We start from the raw sequence: 17,034 nt of genomic DNA on the forward strand, positions 1-17,034 counted from the left end.
TCTTGTGATTAGGCATTTTATTAGGCTTGGTTAAGAGTTTCATCAATATTCCAATTAAAAAAAAAAGTATAAAAGCTACATACAAAACGTGGGATCAGACGACTAAACTTTCCCGACTCAGGGCCAAATTCTGCAAAAGGAGAAAAGAAAACGTGTTAACTGTATGGGCTGGAGGAGGGGGGTCCTGAAGGTCTTAAGTCAGAGGGTCTCACCTTTTTCATCCTCCGCTCCCGCGAGGCTTGCGAGTCAGTCTCTGAGTAAGGCGGAGGTGCTGGGGGATAGTGGTCGTCCTCGTCTTCTTTATCCTCCCTGTAAATTCGCCTTCTCTCTCCAGACCCCTTTTTCTTTAAAGCCTCTTCTAATAGTCGCCCATCATACTGAGGGTCCCGTGACCTGAAGCCAGCATCCTGAGGATCGCGGGATCGCTGACGGGATCTGGGGTCACCACGTGGATCCCTAGATTTGAAGTTGTCATAATAGTGGGGATCTCGGGAATGTGGCAAGTCCCTAGGATCATCGGGGTCATAGAGGTCATCCCGGCTGCGACTTCTCGGAGGTGCATAGGCCCATCCTCTCCGTCCGCTACTTGGGGGAGAAGACCGTCCAGATTCAGTGGAGCCAGGCCGGTTGATGTCATCTAGAGCATCCACAGAGCGGGCCCGAGGCCGCCCGGACCCCCAACCACCCCTTGGCTGTTCTTGAAGGGGTTCCTGCTCCCATGTTCTGGGACTCCGAGGGGAGTGGCGATTCCACTCCTCATCCCTGATGGGGGTGAGGGCAGGAGCCCTGGAAGGTCGAGATCGCCAGTCATCCTCATGGAGGGAAGTTACTTCACTCATGGCTGTAGAGAAGGGAGATATCACTGGTACTAAGATGGGCTCAACCTTGTCACCCATACGTTCACACCCTCCCCTGGGAGCACCACAGGCAAGGATTGTCTGCACAAGACTGGTAGCAAAGCATGATTCATTCCCCTTAGACTCGGGTCTGCAGCTCACCTCGTTCCACTCTGCCATTGGGAGGGCCAGGCCGGGAAGGGTCAAAGTTGGCTAGCTCCTTCTCCATATAGTATAGGACCCTCATGGAGTCATCTTGCTGGTTAGCCTGGATTCTGTAGCCACTTCGTACTTCTGAGGACAGGAACAAGGTGATTGGTTTTGGGAGGGGGGGGAATATGCATGTGAATCAACCCTCCAGGCACAACCGCTTCAAAATAACAGGTTCTTACCTGAAGATACACTGCCATCCACTTCACGAAGCAGAGGTACCTGGGAGCTGTGGCCACCAACTAGTAGAGACTGGTTATCAGTGACTGGTTGCCATTTGGAGCAGCGTTGGGCACTCCCAATCTCCCATGCTCCCTTCCAGCCCTATGCCACCCCTTGTCTGGTTTCCCCCAGGCCTCACCTGAGCTAGTCCTGTCAAAGTCTCCAGGGTACCCATAGGGATGACCCATGGGAATCATGGCAGGCGGAGGTGGTGGGGTCTTGGCAGGAGAGAGGTGGGTATAGATGCTGGGGGCATAGATGCTCGGGACACCTGAGGTGGCTGCTTTGCCAGCAGCATAAACTGGGAAGGCAGATGGGCAAGAGAATGATCAGAAGCTGTGCAGTCCCATGCCAGAATGGGATTCTGGGGGACATGGTTCTGCCCCTCGGCACCATCCCTGCAGTACTCTAGGCTAGGGGGCACAGCCTTTACCAAGTTCCTACGTCCTATCTGACTTCTCATGGAGCTGAGAGCAGCCGGGCTCATGGATACATCAGGCCCCAACCTATATACATGGTGGTTTGCCAACAGCTGACAATGGAAAGATTTCATATGAAACTCAAGGGGTAGTTGTTTTTCTGTCTGTGTTTGGGTGCTGGGAAACAATCCCCAAACCTCAGACTTCCTAGGTGTTTTTCCATCGAACCACATTCCCAACTTCAGCCCCCTCCCCCCTTCTTATCTTGAGACAATGTCTCATAAGGGCTGAGGAAGAATCCTAAACTCTGTAGCCAAGATAGACCTTGAACTTGTGATCCTCCTGCCTCAGCAATCACAGAAACCAAGGACAGATCTGTATCTAAAGGCATTGGTACTCAAAGTCACTCTCTTTATATAAATAAAGCCCCTGGGCCACCTACTGTCCCCATAAGTTGGGGCAGCCCAGCCCATACTGAGGAAAAGTCAAGTCTGTTGGGTCCATAACATCCTGTCAGCTCCCAGTTGCAGTAAGTGGAGCGAGGCAGATACACATGGAAGCCCAGGAAGTTACCTTGCCTACACCCTAAAGTAATACAGTGCCTTCCGGGTTTCCAACTACTGACCATACCCACCCAGCTGATTCTAGCTTGACAGTTTAGGGTAAACTGTTCTCAGGCTAGAGGCTGTGTGGTAAATACTAGCTATTCAAGAGACTCGAGACAGGAGGATTACTGTTCAAGGCCTATCGGAGCTAGAGGCTTTTTGTCTGTTCTCACCATCATTACTATTCATGTTCATTGTGTTGTGTAAGTCAGAAGACCACTTGCAGAAATTTGCTCTCCTTCCACAACAGGGGGCCTAGGGGTCAGACTCCTGCTGCAGGCTTGGCAGCAGCTGCCTTTACTAACTGAACAAACCATCTTACCAGCTCTGGCTTCCTGAACTTTTTTTTTTTTCTTTTTAAGACTTCCATTAATTGTGTCTATGTGTGTGTTGGGGGATGTGGATATGTGCATTTGTGTATAGGTGCCTGTGGAGGCCAAAGGAATAAAATAGCCCCAAAGTGGGAGGTACTGAGCTGAGAATCAAATTCTGGTTCTCATGAGAGCAAGGGTCTTTTAACCATTGAGCCTTTTGTTTGTTTTTTCAAGACAGGGTTTCTCTGTGTCACAGCCCAAGCTGTCCTGGAACTTGCTTTGTAGACCAGGCTAGCTTCGAACTCACAGAGCACCAGGGCCAAAGGCATGCTCCATCACGCCCAGCTAATCTCTCCAGTCTTGAAGGGTTTTAAGGCCAGCCAGCTTGAGTTAGGAAGAGGCAGTCTTGCAATAAGTAAAGAGGCCTGGGGATGTATGTAGGTCAGTTGTAGGCTGTTTGCTTAGCATGCTTGTTCAATACAAAAATTACTGGACTCTCCTTGGGATGCTACAGGCTTCCTCTAATTTGGGAGCAGAAAACTTCAGTACTCAGCTCTGTCCATGAGAAGACCCTTCATTAAGTAAGTGACTGGCTAGGTTATAATTAGCAGCAGGCTGATACTTCTATAAGGCAATAAGGAACTGGGGCAGAGAGGAGAGGAAGAAACTCCCACAGGGAAGCAATGGGATCCTAGGTATGTGACAATGGGGCCTAGTTGGACCTAACTCCAGTCTTAGTGCTCACAGCTCCTGGGGTTCCTTCCACATCTGTAAAATGGACCCAAAGCCCATGCTCGCATGGTCAGCAAGACCACAGAAGGCTTCTCCTTGAGAGCAGTGGTTCAAGCATACAGCATGGCGTCTTCATCCTGGCACTTCACAGTTGTCTCTTAGTGTTTGGAAGCCAAGAAGTTGGGACCCTAATAGAGAAGGGAGCCTGGCTCACAGGTCACAGAGTGCACAGCAGGCCTCCCTGGCCTGTGCATCGGCTCACAGCACTGTCCAACGGGCAGGTGTGGAGTGTGTTATGTGGGCTCCACCAAATGCCATCCACATGCAAGCCTCCAAGTTCTTGTGCAGGGCTCTGCTGTGACTGCATCAGCCTATCAGAGTGCAGGGGTATCCAGCCTATCAGAGTGCAGGGGTATCCAGACAGCTTCTCACGGGAAACTAAAGGGCACAGGGGGATGGAGTTACCCATTTTCTTATCCTCTCTCCCACTACTTTATGTATCTGCTTCATTTCTGGTCCCAATTTCTACTCCCAGCCCTTCACAGGCACCCACTTGGATGTGAGGGATATATCTCAATACAGAGGCTCCACACACAACTGCAGCTTGAGTGATTGTGTGCTGCTTAATCTACAAACACCATTTAGTTTCTTACCTTTCCACTTGAGGTTTCTGCTTTGTTTGAGACAGGATCCTGTGTAGGCCAGGCTAGCCTCAAATGTCACTATCTTTCCACACTGCTGGGATTGCCTAAGAACACCCACCTAGATTTTGTTTTTTAATGGGAGCTCTATCTTCCTGTGATATTATCTACAATAATATCTTGGAATGTTGGGCATTATTATTTTTGGTGGTCTTGTTTTTGAGCCACAGCCATAAAATTAGCCTCTCAAAGGAAAAAAAAAAACAAAAAAAAAAACAAAAAAAAACAAACCTCATGAGTTAGGGCTGTAGTTCAGTGGCAGTGTTTGCCTAGCACGTACAGAGCCCTTGCTTCAATCCAACACAAGAATAAGAAAAGCATCAAAATAAAAGAAATCAAAAGCTGAAGTAAGTGAACGATGATGGAAAGTAACAGGTTGTACATGGTCTGCTGTGCACACTGCCTCAGTCTCCAGATCTGGAAGGCAGGCAAATGTGCCCAGCAGAGTTCCAGTGGGGTAGCAGGTGAGGGGCACTTACGGGCCTCAGGACAACAGCACTTGTCTGGGCAGCAGGGACATCTGACATAGCAGCAGCAGGTGTGAGGACAGCATTGGCACCAGCAGATGCCCAGGAGGAGGAAGAGGAGGAGGCCCGCCAGGCAGACCACGACCACAAAGAGCCAATCTGCAGAAGAAGGAGAATGGTCCCTGAGCTGGGAGGACTGAGGAATAATGGGGAAGGGCAGGGCACCCAGGCTCCACAGGGTGCTAGGGTGCCAGCACTGGGACAGGGGACGACTATCTGCAAAGCTTCTCAGAGAACCTGCAACTACAGCTTGGTTCTCTGTGCCCAAGACTAGGGCATAGCAACAGGGACACCAACCTCAGGACAGCCTGCTTCAGTCCCCACATCAGAGACCTTATCCTGAGTTTAAATAGACAAAGCAGAGAGCAAGGAGGAGTCTGGCTGGAGCAACACAAACAGTAGCCTTCAGGAGGGGACAGAGCCACAGCCCATACCAGAGCCCCAGAAGAACACTGCAGGCACCAGTCACTCGAGTCTCTTGCCTATGCCCCAGAACCTCTTTAACCAGCCCAGACCCCTCTCCCCCCCAAGCCCACAGCCAGGCCACTAGATGTCACAGAATGGGGCAGGTTTAGTGGAGGTCTCCAGCGAGAAGTAGTTAGGGGGTAGGGAGGGTAACTAGAAACAGAAGCAGTCTATGGGGGCGGGGGCAAGAGAAGCCCCACCAGGGATTCCACCCCATACCTTCCAAAGGCCCCGCCCGAAAACCAGGTAGGAGCTCAGGGGCCTCTGAGGTCCTGCCTGGAGGGACAAAAGAGAAACAAGATTATGTTGGCCATGGCCAGCCCAAGCCACCGCCCTTAAGAATAGCTAGCTTCAACTGGTCTTTAGAAAACATGTCCCAAACAGAAAAGGAGACAATGGTGACTTAGGACAGTCCAAGCCAGAGGTATATATACCTTCCACCCTGCCACAGGAGGCCCATCACATACGCCACGGATCCTAAGGGTCCAACCTCAGCCCGGCACGCCATCTCTCCCACCTATACAGGTCCTGTTAGGTGAAGTATGTGAACCCTGGAGCCCACCAAGAATTTATTGTTTCAGACAGTCTCACACTGTAGTTCAGGTTGGTCTTGAACTTGAAGCAATCCTGCTGCCTCAGCCTCCTGAGTTCTAGGATTATAGGCATGAGCTATCACCCAGGGCTCAAAATGAAGAACTTTGGGCAATTTATGGCTATAAAGTGGGACTGCAGCTACTTGTAGGTTTACCTATACCCCAGTGAATGGCCCCATATCCATGAGCATAGAGTCAATAATAACTGGACTCAGTTGGCTAGTAAAAAAAAAAAAAAAAAAAGGAATGAATTTTGAAGAAAAACGTTGGGGGTATCTGGGGCAAGTTGGAGGTAGGGAGTGGGTTATGTACATGCATATAACCAAAATATATGATATATACTTATATGAAATTATCAAAGAATACATATATTAAAACTTAAATAGTAAAGTATAAAAAAATGATACCAAGTATGTCACAATGAATTCTTTATAGTGACACAACTGCAAAATACAATGTAGTTATTTTTGAAGTGCCGGGGCTTGAACCCAGGACCTCATGAATGCTAAGCATGTACTTTACCACCTAGCTGGAGTGTTCCAGCCCGCAGGATTTTTTTCAGTAGAGCAAAGGACCATGAAGGCACATTAAAATCGTATGGACCTGGTTCTGTGACCCAGGAAGATTTGAGTTCTGTTCACAAATCAGGTCACACAAGTTTCAAGACCCTTCTCTAGGGCATGGTGGAGGTCCTATGCCCACCAAGCATTGTATCAGGAAAGTGTGCATGTACACACACACACACACACACACACACTCACACTCCACACCAACACACCTCTCCAGAGTATGTGCACTTGGCAGCTGGGCGTGGTGATCTATACCTCTAATCCCAGCACTTGGTGGCTGAGGCAGGGGCACCAGGAGTTTAAAACAGCCTTAGCTACATAATGAACGTTACATGGGACTCTGGCTCACAATAAATAAGAAACAAAAACATGGTTCAAGAAGCCAAAACTGTGTATCATGACACTAGGTATACTTCCTCTTCCTTGGAGCACAGCTGGGGTTTCCACAGGCTCCCCTCCTCACACACCACCACCACCTTGGTGGCTAACATCTCCCAGTTGAGTTATCTTGGGATTTTTTTTTTTTTTTTTTTTTTTTTTTTAAGATTTTATTTATGAGTACACTGTAGCTGTCTTCAGACACACCAGAAGAGGGCATCAGATCCCGTCATAGATGGTTGTGAGCCACCATGTGGTTGCTGGGAATTGAACTCAGGACCTCTGGAAGAGCAGTCAGTGCTCTTAACCACTGAGCCATCTCTCCAGCCCCTTATCTTGGGATTTTAAAAGCTTCTGAGTTTCAACAAGTTGTGGTGACACATGCTATAATTTTAATCTAAGCATTCAAGAGGACCGAGATGTTGGGGATATGGGGGATGCCACTTTAAGCCAAAATGGGCTACATAGCAAGACCCTGCTTTTTGAAAATCCTAGCTCATTTTTAATACTATAAACAACTAGATATAAACCACAAACATGGCACAAAACTCAGGAGCTCCTCAGTGGTTCCAAGAACTGCTGATCATGCATGCCAACAAAGGTCCCGAGGCCATCGGAGGGAGGATCCGACTGTTTGCCCTTTGCGCTGTGGCCTGAGCCCTCTGGATCTGTTCCCACCATGCACTTGCTCACACATGAAGATGGCACTGCATGGCTGAAGCTTCTCTCACATCCAGCATGTGTCATGAAAGACTACGGGTTGGCTTCTTCTGACTGACCCGGGAAAGGAAGCCACCTAGCCAGACTGGAGATCCTGGGAACACTCTACTACCCTGCCATGCTTTAGATAGACTCACACTTTCTTTCTTTCTTTCTTTCTTTCTTTCTTTCTTTTTTTTTTTTTTTTGGTTTTTCGAGACAAGGTTTCTCTGTATAGCTCTGGCTGTCCTGGAACTCACTCTGTAGACCAGGCTGGCCTTGAACTCAGAGATCCACCTGCCTCTGCCTCCCAAGTGCTGGGATTAAAGGCGTGTGCCACCACCACCCGGCAGACTCACACTTTCACACACTGCATAAATCACACATAACTCCCCCTCCCCCACCACCAAAAGGGCAGAGGACAAACTGTGTTTGGATAAGGGACTCAGGGTATACTGTGACCCTGGAGATGTGACAGAGGGTAGGTCCAACCTCAGTTATACAGCTAGCCTTCCAGACCCAGAATACATAGGAAACTATTCAAAAGAAAATGCCCCCCTTTACTCCCTTTTTAAACAGCTAGCTAGAAAGTCACTGTATAGCTCTGACCAGCCTGAAATTCTTCCCCGCCCCCCTTTGGTTTTTCGAAACAGGGTTTCTCTGCGTAGCCCTGGCTGTCCTGGCACTCACTCTGTAGACCAGGCTGGCCTCAAACTCAGAAATCCACCTGCCTCTGCTTCCCAAATAGCCCGGGTCATTCTTAAAGGAACTATGTGGCTCAAGATTGGCCTAGAACTAACTAACTAGTTCTCGTTCTCTCTCTCTCTCTCTCTCTCTCTCTCTCTCTCTCTCTCTCTCTCTCTCAAAGATTTATTTTATTTATATGAGTACACTGTCGCTGTCTTCAGACACACCAGAAGAGGGCATCAGATCCCATTACAGATGGTTGTGAGCCACCATGTGGTTGCTGGGAATTGAACTCGGGACCTCTGGAAGAGCAGTCAGTGCTCTTAACCGCTGAGCCATCTCTCCAGCGCCCCTAGCTTGGGGCTCTTGATTGTATTGACTCAGCCTCTCAAATGGGCCACCACCCTCTCAAGATACATGACTTGAACAAACATGTATAGACTTGTTTTCTTGCTGTTAATCTTCTCAGCGACAACGTAATAGCTTGCACTATAACATACTTGCTTTATCAGGTATTCTAAGTAACCCTGGACAATGGAAAGGTTACTGATTCCATGTGAGCGCTCCACTATTTTCTATAGGGACCCAGAACAACAGACCCCCCCCCCTTTTCAGGGAAGTTCTCACTACCAATTAACTCTGCCCAGGGTCTCTATTTTGTAGCTGTTTGTCCTTAAACTTGCTACGTAGACCAGGCTGGCCACAGCTCAGAGATGCATCTGCCTCTGCTTCTGCCTCCAAGTGTTGGAATTAAAAGCATAAGCCACCACACCTGCCTCCGTGTCTGTGTGGTTTAGAACCAGAGACTATCTGGAGGTAGATTCCTCAGTTCACTCTTACTTTGACTCTGGCTAACTTAAAATGCCACAGAGATTAGGAAGGGTCCTGTTTGGGGTGCAGGGCATGGAGAAGCCCAAGTGACTGGCAGTGCTGCAAGGGAGGGAGCAAAGCAGGCGACAGGGCCCAGCTGGATGACAGAGGGTGGACACACAAGAGTGGACAAAAGGCATCCCAGCTCCCACTCCCCCGCTTCCCACGCCCTCCGAGCCCAGCCCCACGCACCAAGGACGATGAGCTCTGCGTATGCCTCGTTGTTCCCATCCAGATCTTGGGCTGAGACCACGGAGCAGTAATACACTCCACTGTCTCCCCAGGCGGTCTGCTCGAAGGTCAGGTCAGCGTCTGGGTGGGGAGAAGACAATAGGAAGACACCTCAGGGAGGGTACTCTTAAGATCAGCAGGGGCTGAGCCCCCTACATCTTAAGGAGAGAGCACAAGTAATTCATTGGTTGGGGCTGGAGAGATGGCTCATCAGTTAAGAGCGCTTGTTGGTCTTGCTGAGTTGAGCTCCCAGGACCCACATGACAGCTCACAACCATCTCTAACTCCAGTTCCAGGGGATCCAATACCTTCCCTGACATCCCCAGGCACCAGGCGAGCATGTGGTACAAGGACATAAACAGGCAAAAACCACTTACACACAGAAGTATCAAATCATTAGGTTTTGTTTGATACAGTATCTCACTATGTATCCCAGGCTGGCCTTGAACTGGAAAATCCTCCCACTTCAGCTTCCCAAGTGCTGGGATTTCAGAGTACCTGCCAGCTAAAATGAAACCATTCATCCAAGGGCATACTACTTTTTATGTATTGCTCTGAACACCAAAGATGGGTTATATGAAAATGTCCGGGTGATAGCCACGGTGGCACCAGCTGCTCATGCTGCACTCAAGAGGCTGAGGCGGCACAGTCTCAAGCTGAACAACACTTTGAGCTATGTAGTATGATCCCATCTCAAAATAAAGTAACAGGCTAGGCCTGTGGCTCAGTGGTAATGTGTTCGCCTAGCACACAGAGTGCCTGACTAAGATCCCCAGGACTGACATAAAACAAAGAAACCCAAACCAAGTCTAGGAGGTGAACATAATTATCATTGTGGTTTGTGGGATGAGACATCTGGTGTGGAGCAATGACATAATCTAGCCATAGGTGGGGACGGATGGTCTGACTCCAGGACCTGTGCTTTCCTCCTAGACACTTGCTTCTTACCAAGCCGAGTCTGATCTCCCCCATCAGGCCTTGGGGGTGGTGTGCAAAACTAGGCAGCCAAGCTAACTAGGCCAGATCCCAGATAGGAGATGCCTGGGCACCAAGGAGTGAGTGTGGGAGGACCAGCGACACTCCCAGATACTCCCCGTTCCAAACCCATCTCTTTCCGTTCTGTCCCCACATTCCAGGTCAGTCCTAGGGCTTAGGGACGCTCTGGTCCAAAGCAGCTCCAGGCAAGTTGCCTGCTAATTACACTACTAATGAAAGTCCTTTAACACATCCGGCTTCCTCTCTACTCCTTGGGCCCTAATTAGTTACATCCTTTAATCAACCTAGCAAGACCGGGACAGGGAAGCCTCTGCTTGGAGACTCTATCTTAGTGTCTTAGCCAATAGAATCCCAGAGGTTCATAACCTTGGTCTGCTTAGCCACAGGCGCCTGATGACCTGCCTGCCACCTGGATCCATGGGCTCAGAAGCCTGCATGACAACCTGCTCACCACACCCAGGATAGCAGTTAACTTTGGGTGCCCAAATCTGTGGTACCTGCACCGACTAAGACACCAGCTACTAATAAGGGCTAAAGCTTCCTCAAAAAGAAAGCCCTTCCCAGAATCTATCTAGATCATGCCAAGCACAGTTCCCAGGCCCACAAAGCTCTTAGCATGTTTTCTGGTCACTAGCTATGGCAATGTCATCCCCACAATCTCAGTGGCCTTCAGCCTATCCCTGGCTACCCCAACTCACATCGCCGGGACACCGAAGCTTTTCACCCTGCTCCCATGCTAATTCTTTTTTTTTTCCTTTCCCCCTCCCCCCCACGAGACGCGGGCGGAGGCGGGCGGGAGTGAGCGGGATTCAAACACGCACAGAGAGAGAGGGCGCGGACGGACCCGCACCCTCTGCAGGCAGACGCCTTGTGGGCTGCGCCACCGGCAGTTCGATGTCCCATGCTAATTCTGTCTTCACTTCTGATGTTTATAGCAGAAGGATGGCGTCAGCCTCAGCGACCTCTGATTCTATGGAAGGCTCCCTCTCCTTGACTTGTACTGCTGGTCCCAGAATTCTAGCCATCTGGTTATCAAATAAACACCCAGTCTACTCATGCAGCTTTCAACATGGCTGAGGGTATGGTGGCATATGTCTCCAGCTCTGGGGAGGTTAAGGTAGAAGGATGGAGAGTTTGAAGTCAGCCTGAACTACGTGCATGAGACCACCTCAACCCCTATGCCGGAACAAATAAACAGAAGTGCATCGAATATTCCAGGAAGCGTGTAACTAACCTTCCTTAGAAGGTGGAGATTGGCACAGTGTTGCCAGGGGGTACCCTGGAGTTCCCACTTATTTTACAGCACTAACACCTGACCAGCCTTCGCCTTTAACCTCTCAGGAACGTTCAAAGGAGCTTTCCATGTGACCTGTAATCTCACAGCCGACCAAAGCTGCTTGGAAAATCTTGCTTCTACTGAGCTAGGCCAAGGAGACACGTAAAAATGAAAAACAATGCCACCGCTTACTTCATTTAAATAATTCTTTTCTAGTTTTGGCATTTTTTTTTTTTTTTTCATAAAAGGTATGTTCAATTCTTTGACTGACTTTCCCTTTTGAGACTTGGCTGGCCTGGAACTCACATTAGTTTGCTAACAATAAAAACAAAAGCCTGAGCCAGATGTGATGGCACAGATGTGTCATTCTCAGTCAACACTTGGGAGGCTGAAGTATGAGACCCTGAGTTCAGAGCCAGCCTAGGCTGCAGAGTGAACTCCTGGAGACACCAAGGCTCCCAGAGTTCTTCAGTAATCAGACAGTTCAGAAGTCCCGAGAAGAATCTAGAACCTTCCTGGAGGACAGTTTGTCCTTACAGCACCTCAGACTGGAGCTAAAACACATACTGCCTATCAGATGCTGAGAAATATGAAGGACATGCCCTAGGAGTGACAGCAGGGGCTGCGCAGCTCTGGGAAGGCTGCCCGGGGTAACCGTGGAGGACTCCCTCTCCAAGGTCAGCCTTGTAGAGATTGTGGTTATGCACAGATCCCCCCCCATCGTAGACACTAGCCTTTCACAGAACCCCCAAAGACTCAGTGACTTAAGACTGTCCTAAATGTTCCTGTTTTTTTCTGCACGGCTCTCTGAAGTTGTGTGTCTAGGGCCCAACAGTGGGTGTCCGGTGTTGTGAACTGGAGCACCCATGGGTAACACTCATGGATACCACAGGGGGACCCGAGGCTCATTGGCTGTGGTGCCCACCCAACTGTTCTTTCTCCCATGGGTTTTGATTACTCCTTCCTGACCCATTCGCTCTCTCCCAAAAGCCGAAGGCGTGAACAGGAACCCCCTGCCATGGGAAATGATTACATAGGCCAGACATTAAAACCAGGGCCTCCAGGACCAGATCTGGGCCTTGCCTATTGTACTTGGCCCATCAGATGTTTGTAGAACCCATGAAAAGGAAGGCTTTCCGGCTTCTTTTGATCATTCCTGAGGCCTGGGTCCACCTCCTTCCTGTGGGGCACACCCTGTTCCTGGTCCCTGCTGGCCCCCAAGATCACAGGGGCTGGGCAGTGATTCCATGTGTGAGGTGAGAGGCCAAGATACTGGTCTCCAGTGGGGGAGCCGAGCTTGGGCCATACCCTGACTCCTTATTTACACACAGCAGAGGGATGCCTCATGGTTTCAGAGGCCCTCAGGGTCCTGTTCAGACAGCTCCGAATGAGGGTCAGGGGTGGGGCATGGCTCCAAATAGCCCGAGGAAGTTAACACTAGGCCCTCCACTATAATACCCCACAGCTCCCAAAGCAAGAGGAGTGTAAGCGGGCCCTGGGAGACGGGCATCTATTCTTTCTATCACTCTTTTCTTTTGCAGTTCTTGGGGACAACCTACGTCCTTACCCATACTAGAAAGACTGTACCACCCAGCTGCATCCCAATCCTCTTTTTACTTCTGGAGACAAGGTTTCACTAGGTGGCCCAGGATGGCCTTGAACCTTGAACTTCTTACAGTACACAAACGTGCACACACCCGGTCTCAGCCTGAGTAGCCGGAGACAGGTTACACTTACTTTCACTCTTAAAAAGTAGGAGGGCAGGTGGCCTTCGGACACCAACTGAGAAGTTCACCTCTTAGGTGCCTCTTAAATACTTTGTCCTCAGAGCTGAAGAGAAGAAAGGCTCTTGTGGCTACTGGGACTTCTAAAAAGACGGCCACTTACATACTACTACTGAGATAAGCCAGATAGAGGGCTCTGAAGTGTCCCAGGATATCCTGATAGACACTGAGTTTTGTGTCCCTCAGAGCACATCCAGTTCCAGCCAGCCTTCAAGGATTTCTCCGTATTTATGGTGTCCTATCATTATTAGGCCCAGTGGGAGTTCCCAAGAAGCCCTCTCTTTCCCCAGCTTCACAGGCAGCGGAAGCTTGGGGCTGAGTTTCCATGGGGATTCAAGGCAAGTCTGATCCCTTGGGACCCTGCTTTACACCTGTGTCCTGCCAGGGACAGAGGGCACATTCTACAGTCAAGAGTCACCCGATTCCTGTGCTCCTACACAGAATTAAAACCAATCCTGTAAGGCAAACAGTGAACTGCTCCACTTACCCAGGGAAGCCTGCACCCCCGGCCCACTGCTGTCTCTACGTCTTTCCTCTGCCCTCGGGATTCTTCAAATCACGCTGGCAAAGATGGCACACCCCAGTCATTCCACACATCACCGAAAGCTATTTTCTTCGTCGCTTGTAAAACTATCTGAAATCTCCCAACCCCAGACTGGCCTCCGACTTGCTACATAGCTGAGGGTGGCTTTAACTCCGTATCGACCTCCACCTTTCCCCATGCTAGGATCAGAGGTGTGCACCACCATGCTTGGTGTGCTTGCTCTTCCTAGGTCTTCTCACTGCCAGTCTCACTTCTAGAAGGCTACCTGGGGCATAGACAGGGTCTGGGTTATTCTGCTTACTACCCTTTTCCAAGTGCTTCTACGAGCCCCTGAAACACAGTAGATCCTTGAGAAACACCAGGTCAGTGGCTGTGGATATAACTCAGTTGTAGAGCACCAGCCTAGACTCCCCCAGTGAGGGGCTGGGGGGCATGGCTCAAAGGTAGAGCCCCTGTCTAGAATCCCCCAGTGAGGGGCTGGGGGGCGTGGCTCAAAGGTAGAGCCCCTGCCTAGAATCCCCCAGTGAGGGGCTGGGGGCGTGACTCAAAGGTAGAGCCCCTGCCTAGACTCCCCCAGTGAGGGGCTGGGGGCGTGGCTCAAAGATAGAGCCCCTGTCTAGAATCCCCCAGTGAGGGGCTGGGGGGCGTGGCTCAAAGGTAGAGCCCCTGCCTAGAATCCCCCAGTGAGGGGCTGGGGGCGTGACTCAAAGGTAGAGCCCCTGCCTAGAATCCCCCAGTGAGGGGCTGGGGGCGTGGCTCAAAGGTAGAGCTAGCCACCTAGCTCTATCTAGCACATGCCAAGCCACCCATCTCTAGCACCATCAGAGAACAAAGATAATGAATGCATTCTCTCATTATTCATTGATTGGAGACTAGGCCTACAGTGGTTCAAACTCAGCCGCCATCAACTGTATAATGTCCAGCAAGTCATTTATCTCTAAGGACCTCTTAAAAAACAATAGAATGGAGTTATTCAATTCCTGTGTGGTCTACCTGAGCTAACCCACTCCAGGCAAATCTAAAGCAGGCTTTGGGCCTCACTACATACAGCTGATCTTGAAGTCAAGATCCCCCTGCCTCCGCCTCCCAAGCGCTGGGATTACAGGTGTGCCGCCAAAGCTGGCTAAAGTATTACTTCTTATTGCTTGGTATTTTAGTATTATAAAGGAAACCCCCACTTTAATCTCTACTACTAGTTTTTTTGTTGTTGTTTTAGCTGCAAGCTTTTGATACTGTATGTTTAGCCTGTCTCCCTAAACTCTGTGAGAGGGTGATTTGATGGTTTTATGTCTGTCTATGTTCCAGAGCCTGGCACAGACTTGGCATATAGTCCCGGCTTTATTGTGGGATAATGGGATGGAAGGATAGGTGGATGGATATGTGGGTAGGTGAGTGAATGGATCCATGACTGCATGGATGGGTGGGTGGGTGGACAGGTGGGTAAATGGAAGGAAGCCTACCTTCATTAGCCCATTTAAGACAGGACACTCAAACACTCTCACCCCACCACCCACAGAGCCTCCTCCCGCCAGCCCCACATACTTCCTGTGATGGTGATCCTCCTGCCCTGGTAGTAGTCTCCCAGGGTCACAGCATTGCCCTGTTTGGTGGCCACCACCCTGACAGTGCGTACACTGTCCTGGCACTCCACATAGGGGTTGTAGCCGGGGTTGCCAGCTGCCAGCTGGGCGTTTAGCTGGTTGTCCACGCTGGCAGGGGAGAAGGCATCAGCAACACGGTCGCGGCAGAATGACTTGTACTTCCAGATCACGATGGGGGGTGTGAGGGTGCTGCCCATCTGATAGGTGCAGGGCAGTGTCACTGGCTGGAACAGGATCACTACGTGGTAGGGGTCAGACACAGTCACCTGGACAGCACTGGCAGGGTCTGAGAAGAAGAGTATAGTCAGCAGGGATAGCCAAGCCCAGGGAGGTACGGCAAAGCGGCGAGCCACACCACTTAGACAGTATATACTGTCTCTTCAGAGCACCTAGTGTATTGTTCCTTAATCCCCTAGGCTGGTGAGGCACATCGGATAATCATGTCCATTTTATACACCTACGGGGCTGAAAAGTGATAAGTATGTGGCCATACGGGCTAGGTCCCTGAAATATTCTGTGCACATCCTCCTACCCAGAGACTTCAAAATGTACATCCAAACCAAAATGCACGACCCAAGCCAACATCCAACGGTCTAGGCGGAAGGCGATTTAAGTTCAAAAGTCCACCCTACAGATACCCCGGAGGTGGGTGGGGTGGAGAGTCCCCAATTCCACACCCACTCCAAGCCAGGGCACTGTTTCTCCAACTCTTCACCTGATCCAGCCCTCGAATGACCTCTCCCCGTTAGCCCAACACTTAGAAATCTTGGGGTGCGTCCAAAATCCCAGTGGCTGACCTATCTCACTATCAGGAGGCCCTTGCTCCTGCCCACAAAGGGTCCCCTTCTCCACACAGCGCTCGGGCTTAGGATCCCCAGAGTTTTCACTTCCTGTTATCTCCAACAAAGGCGGAGGAGCGGGCTGGGCGCCACAAGAAAGTCCCTTCCTCCGGCACACAGGGGTCTCCTCAACCAGGAGGGCTCTGGAGATCTTGAATCTGCACTCCCGCACCAACCATCATCCCCGACTCTCCGCCACTTCGTTCCGGGTCCTCCAGGGGCGGTGAGGACCACAGCCCTCCATCCACCTCCTGTAGCGCCCTTCCGCTGTCCCACAGCACTGGGGACCCCAATCCTTACCTGAGCAGTAAATGATGAGGAAGAGACACACGGAGACCACGGTGGCCAGGCGGGAGCCAGGCGCTCCAGAACACGCGCTGGCCGCCGGCGCCATCGCGGCCGTCCAGCAGCGACGGTGCCCGCGCGTCCCCTCCCAAGTATCCGGAGAGTAGGGGGCGCGGCGAGCACCAAAGCCGAGAAGGGTACGTGCTGCGCCAGGCCCCTATTCCAAGTCCATTTTCCCCGCACTGGAGGAGTTCTAAACTACGAAAAGAACTTGGACGAAGCTCACGCCTTCGGCTTCTCCGGGACAACTGATCCGGTGCGCGGTGGCTCTCTGGGTCACTCTACCCCCTGCGCACTCCCGGGAATGGAACCGCCCAGGTACACAAGGGTGGGAGCCCCGGGGCTGGGCTTGGGGGTGGGCAGCGGGGGCGGGCCTTGCGGGCCTCCCTCCCCGGAAGTGGGCTGACTCAGGTGCGCTCCTGCCTCCAGGGCCTGAACCAAGTGACCGCTTTGCCAGGAGGGCGCCTGCACTATAGGGACCTGTGCAGCCACCTGCTGCTCTGGCCAAAGTTGAAAGGACTGAACAACCTGAGGACAGAGACCCTCTGGGCGTGCTCCACCTGCCGAGAGGGGCCGGGCCCTTCTGTGCAC

At 50.9% G+C, this 17,034-nt stretch overlaps 2 protein-coding genes across 7 annotated transcripts in view; one reads left to right on the top strand and one right to left on the bottom strand.

The window, feature by feature from the left end:
* On the bottom strand, nt 1-16,762 carry Lsr (lipolysis stimulated lipoprotein receptor). 6 transcript variants are annotated; one of them, XM_034501095.2, is made up of 10 exons: nt 16,399-16,761; nt 15,201-15,545; nt 9,020-9,139; nt 5,251-5,307; nt 4,519-4,665; nt 1,408-1,569; nt 1,229-1,288; nt 999-1,130; nt 213-841; nt 1-130 (listed from the first exon to the last, which is right to left on the bottom strand). In XM_034501095.2, the coding sequence occupies exons 1-10, from the start codon at nt 16,490-16,492 to the stop codon at nt 95-97; spliced, it is 1,782 nt and encodes a 593-aa protein (XP_034356986.1). In that variant the 5' UTR covers nt 16,493-16,761; the 3' UTR covers nt 1-94. The 6 variants fall into 6 exon arrangements, with proteins under 6 accessions (XP_034356986.1, XP_076788109.1, XP_034356994.1 ...); XM_076931994.1 differs by having other exon boundaries at nt 999-1,127; nt 16,399-16,724; XM_034501103.2 differs by lacking the exon at nt 5,251-5,307 and having other exon boundaries at nt 16,399-16,760.
* The window catches only part of Fam187b (family with sequence similarity 187 member B), a 20,932-nt gene continuing 20,530 nt past the window's right edge, over nt 16,633-17,034 (top strand). The window contains exon 1 of the mRNA XM_076932022.1: nt 16,633-16,761. Coding sequence (XP_076788137.1) covers nt 16,748-16,761 — 14 coding nt within the window. The 5' untranslated portion in view covers nt 16,633-16,747. The remainder of the gene's footprint in view (nt 16,762-17,034) is intronic.

The sequence above is a fragment of the Arvicanthis niloticus genome, chromosome 1 (genome assembly GCF_011762505.2).
Source record: "Arvicanthis niloticus isolate mArvNil1 chromosome 1, mArvNil1.pat.X, whole genome shotgun sequence".
In the NCBI taxonomy this organism is placed as follows: Eukaryota; Metazoa; Chordata; class Mammalia; order Rodentia; family Muridae; genus Arvicanthis; species Arvicanthis niloticus.

Coding starts and splice junctions, on each gene's coding strand:
- Lsr (XM_034501095.2), bottom strand. CDS start 16,492: ATGGCGCCGGCGGCCAGCGCGTGTTCTGGAGCGCCTGGCTCCCGCCTG. Junction 9,140..15,200: donor GAGGATCACCATCACAGGAA/GTATGTGGGGCT, acceptor CTCCCCACCCAG/ACGCTGACCTGACCTTCGAG. Junction 4,666..5,250: donor TCGGGCGGGGCCTTTGGAAG/GTATGGGGTGGA, acceptor CTTCTTCTGCAG/ATTGGCTCTTTGTGGTCGTG.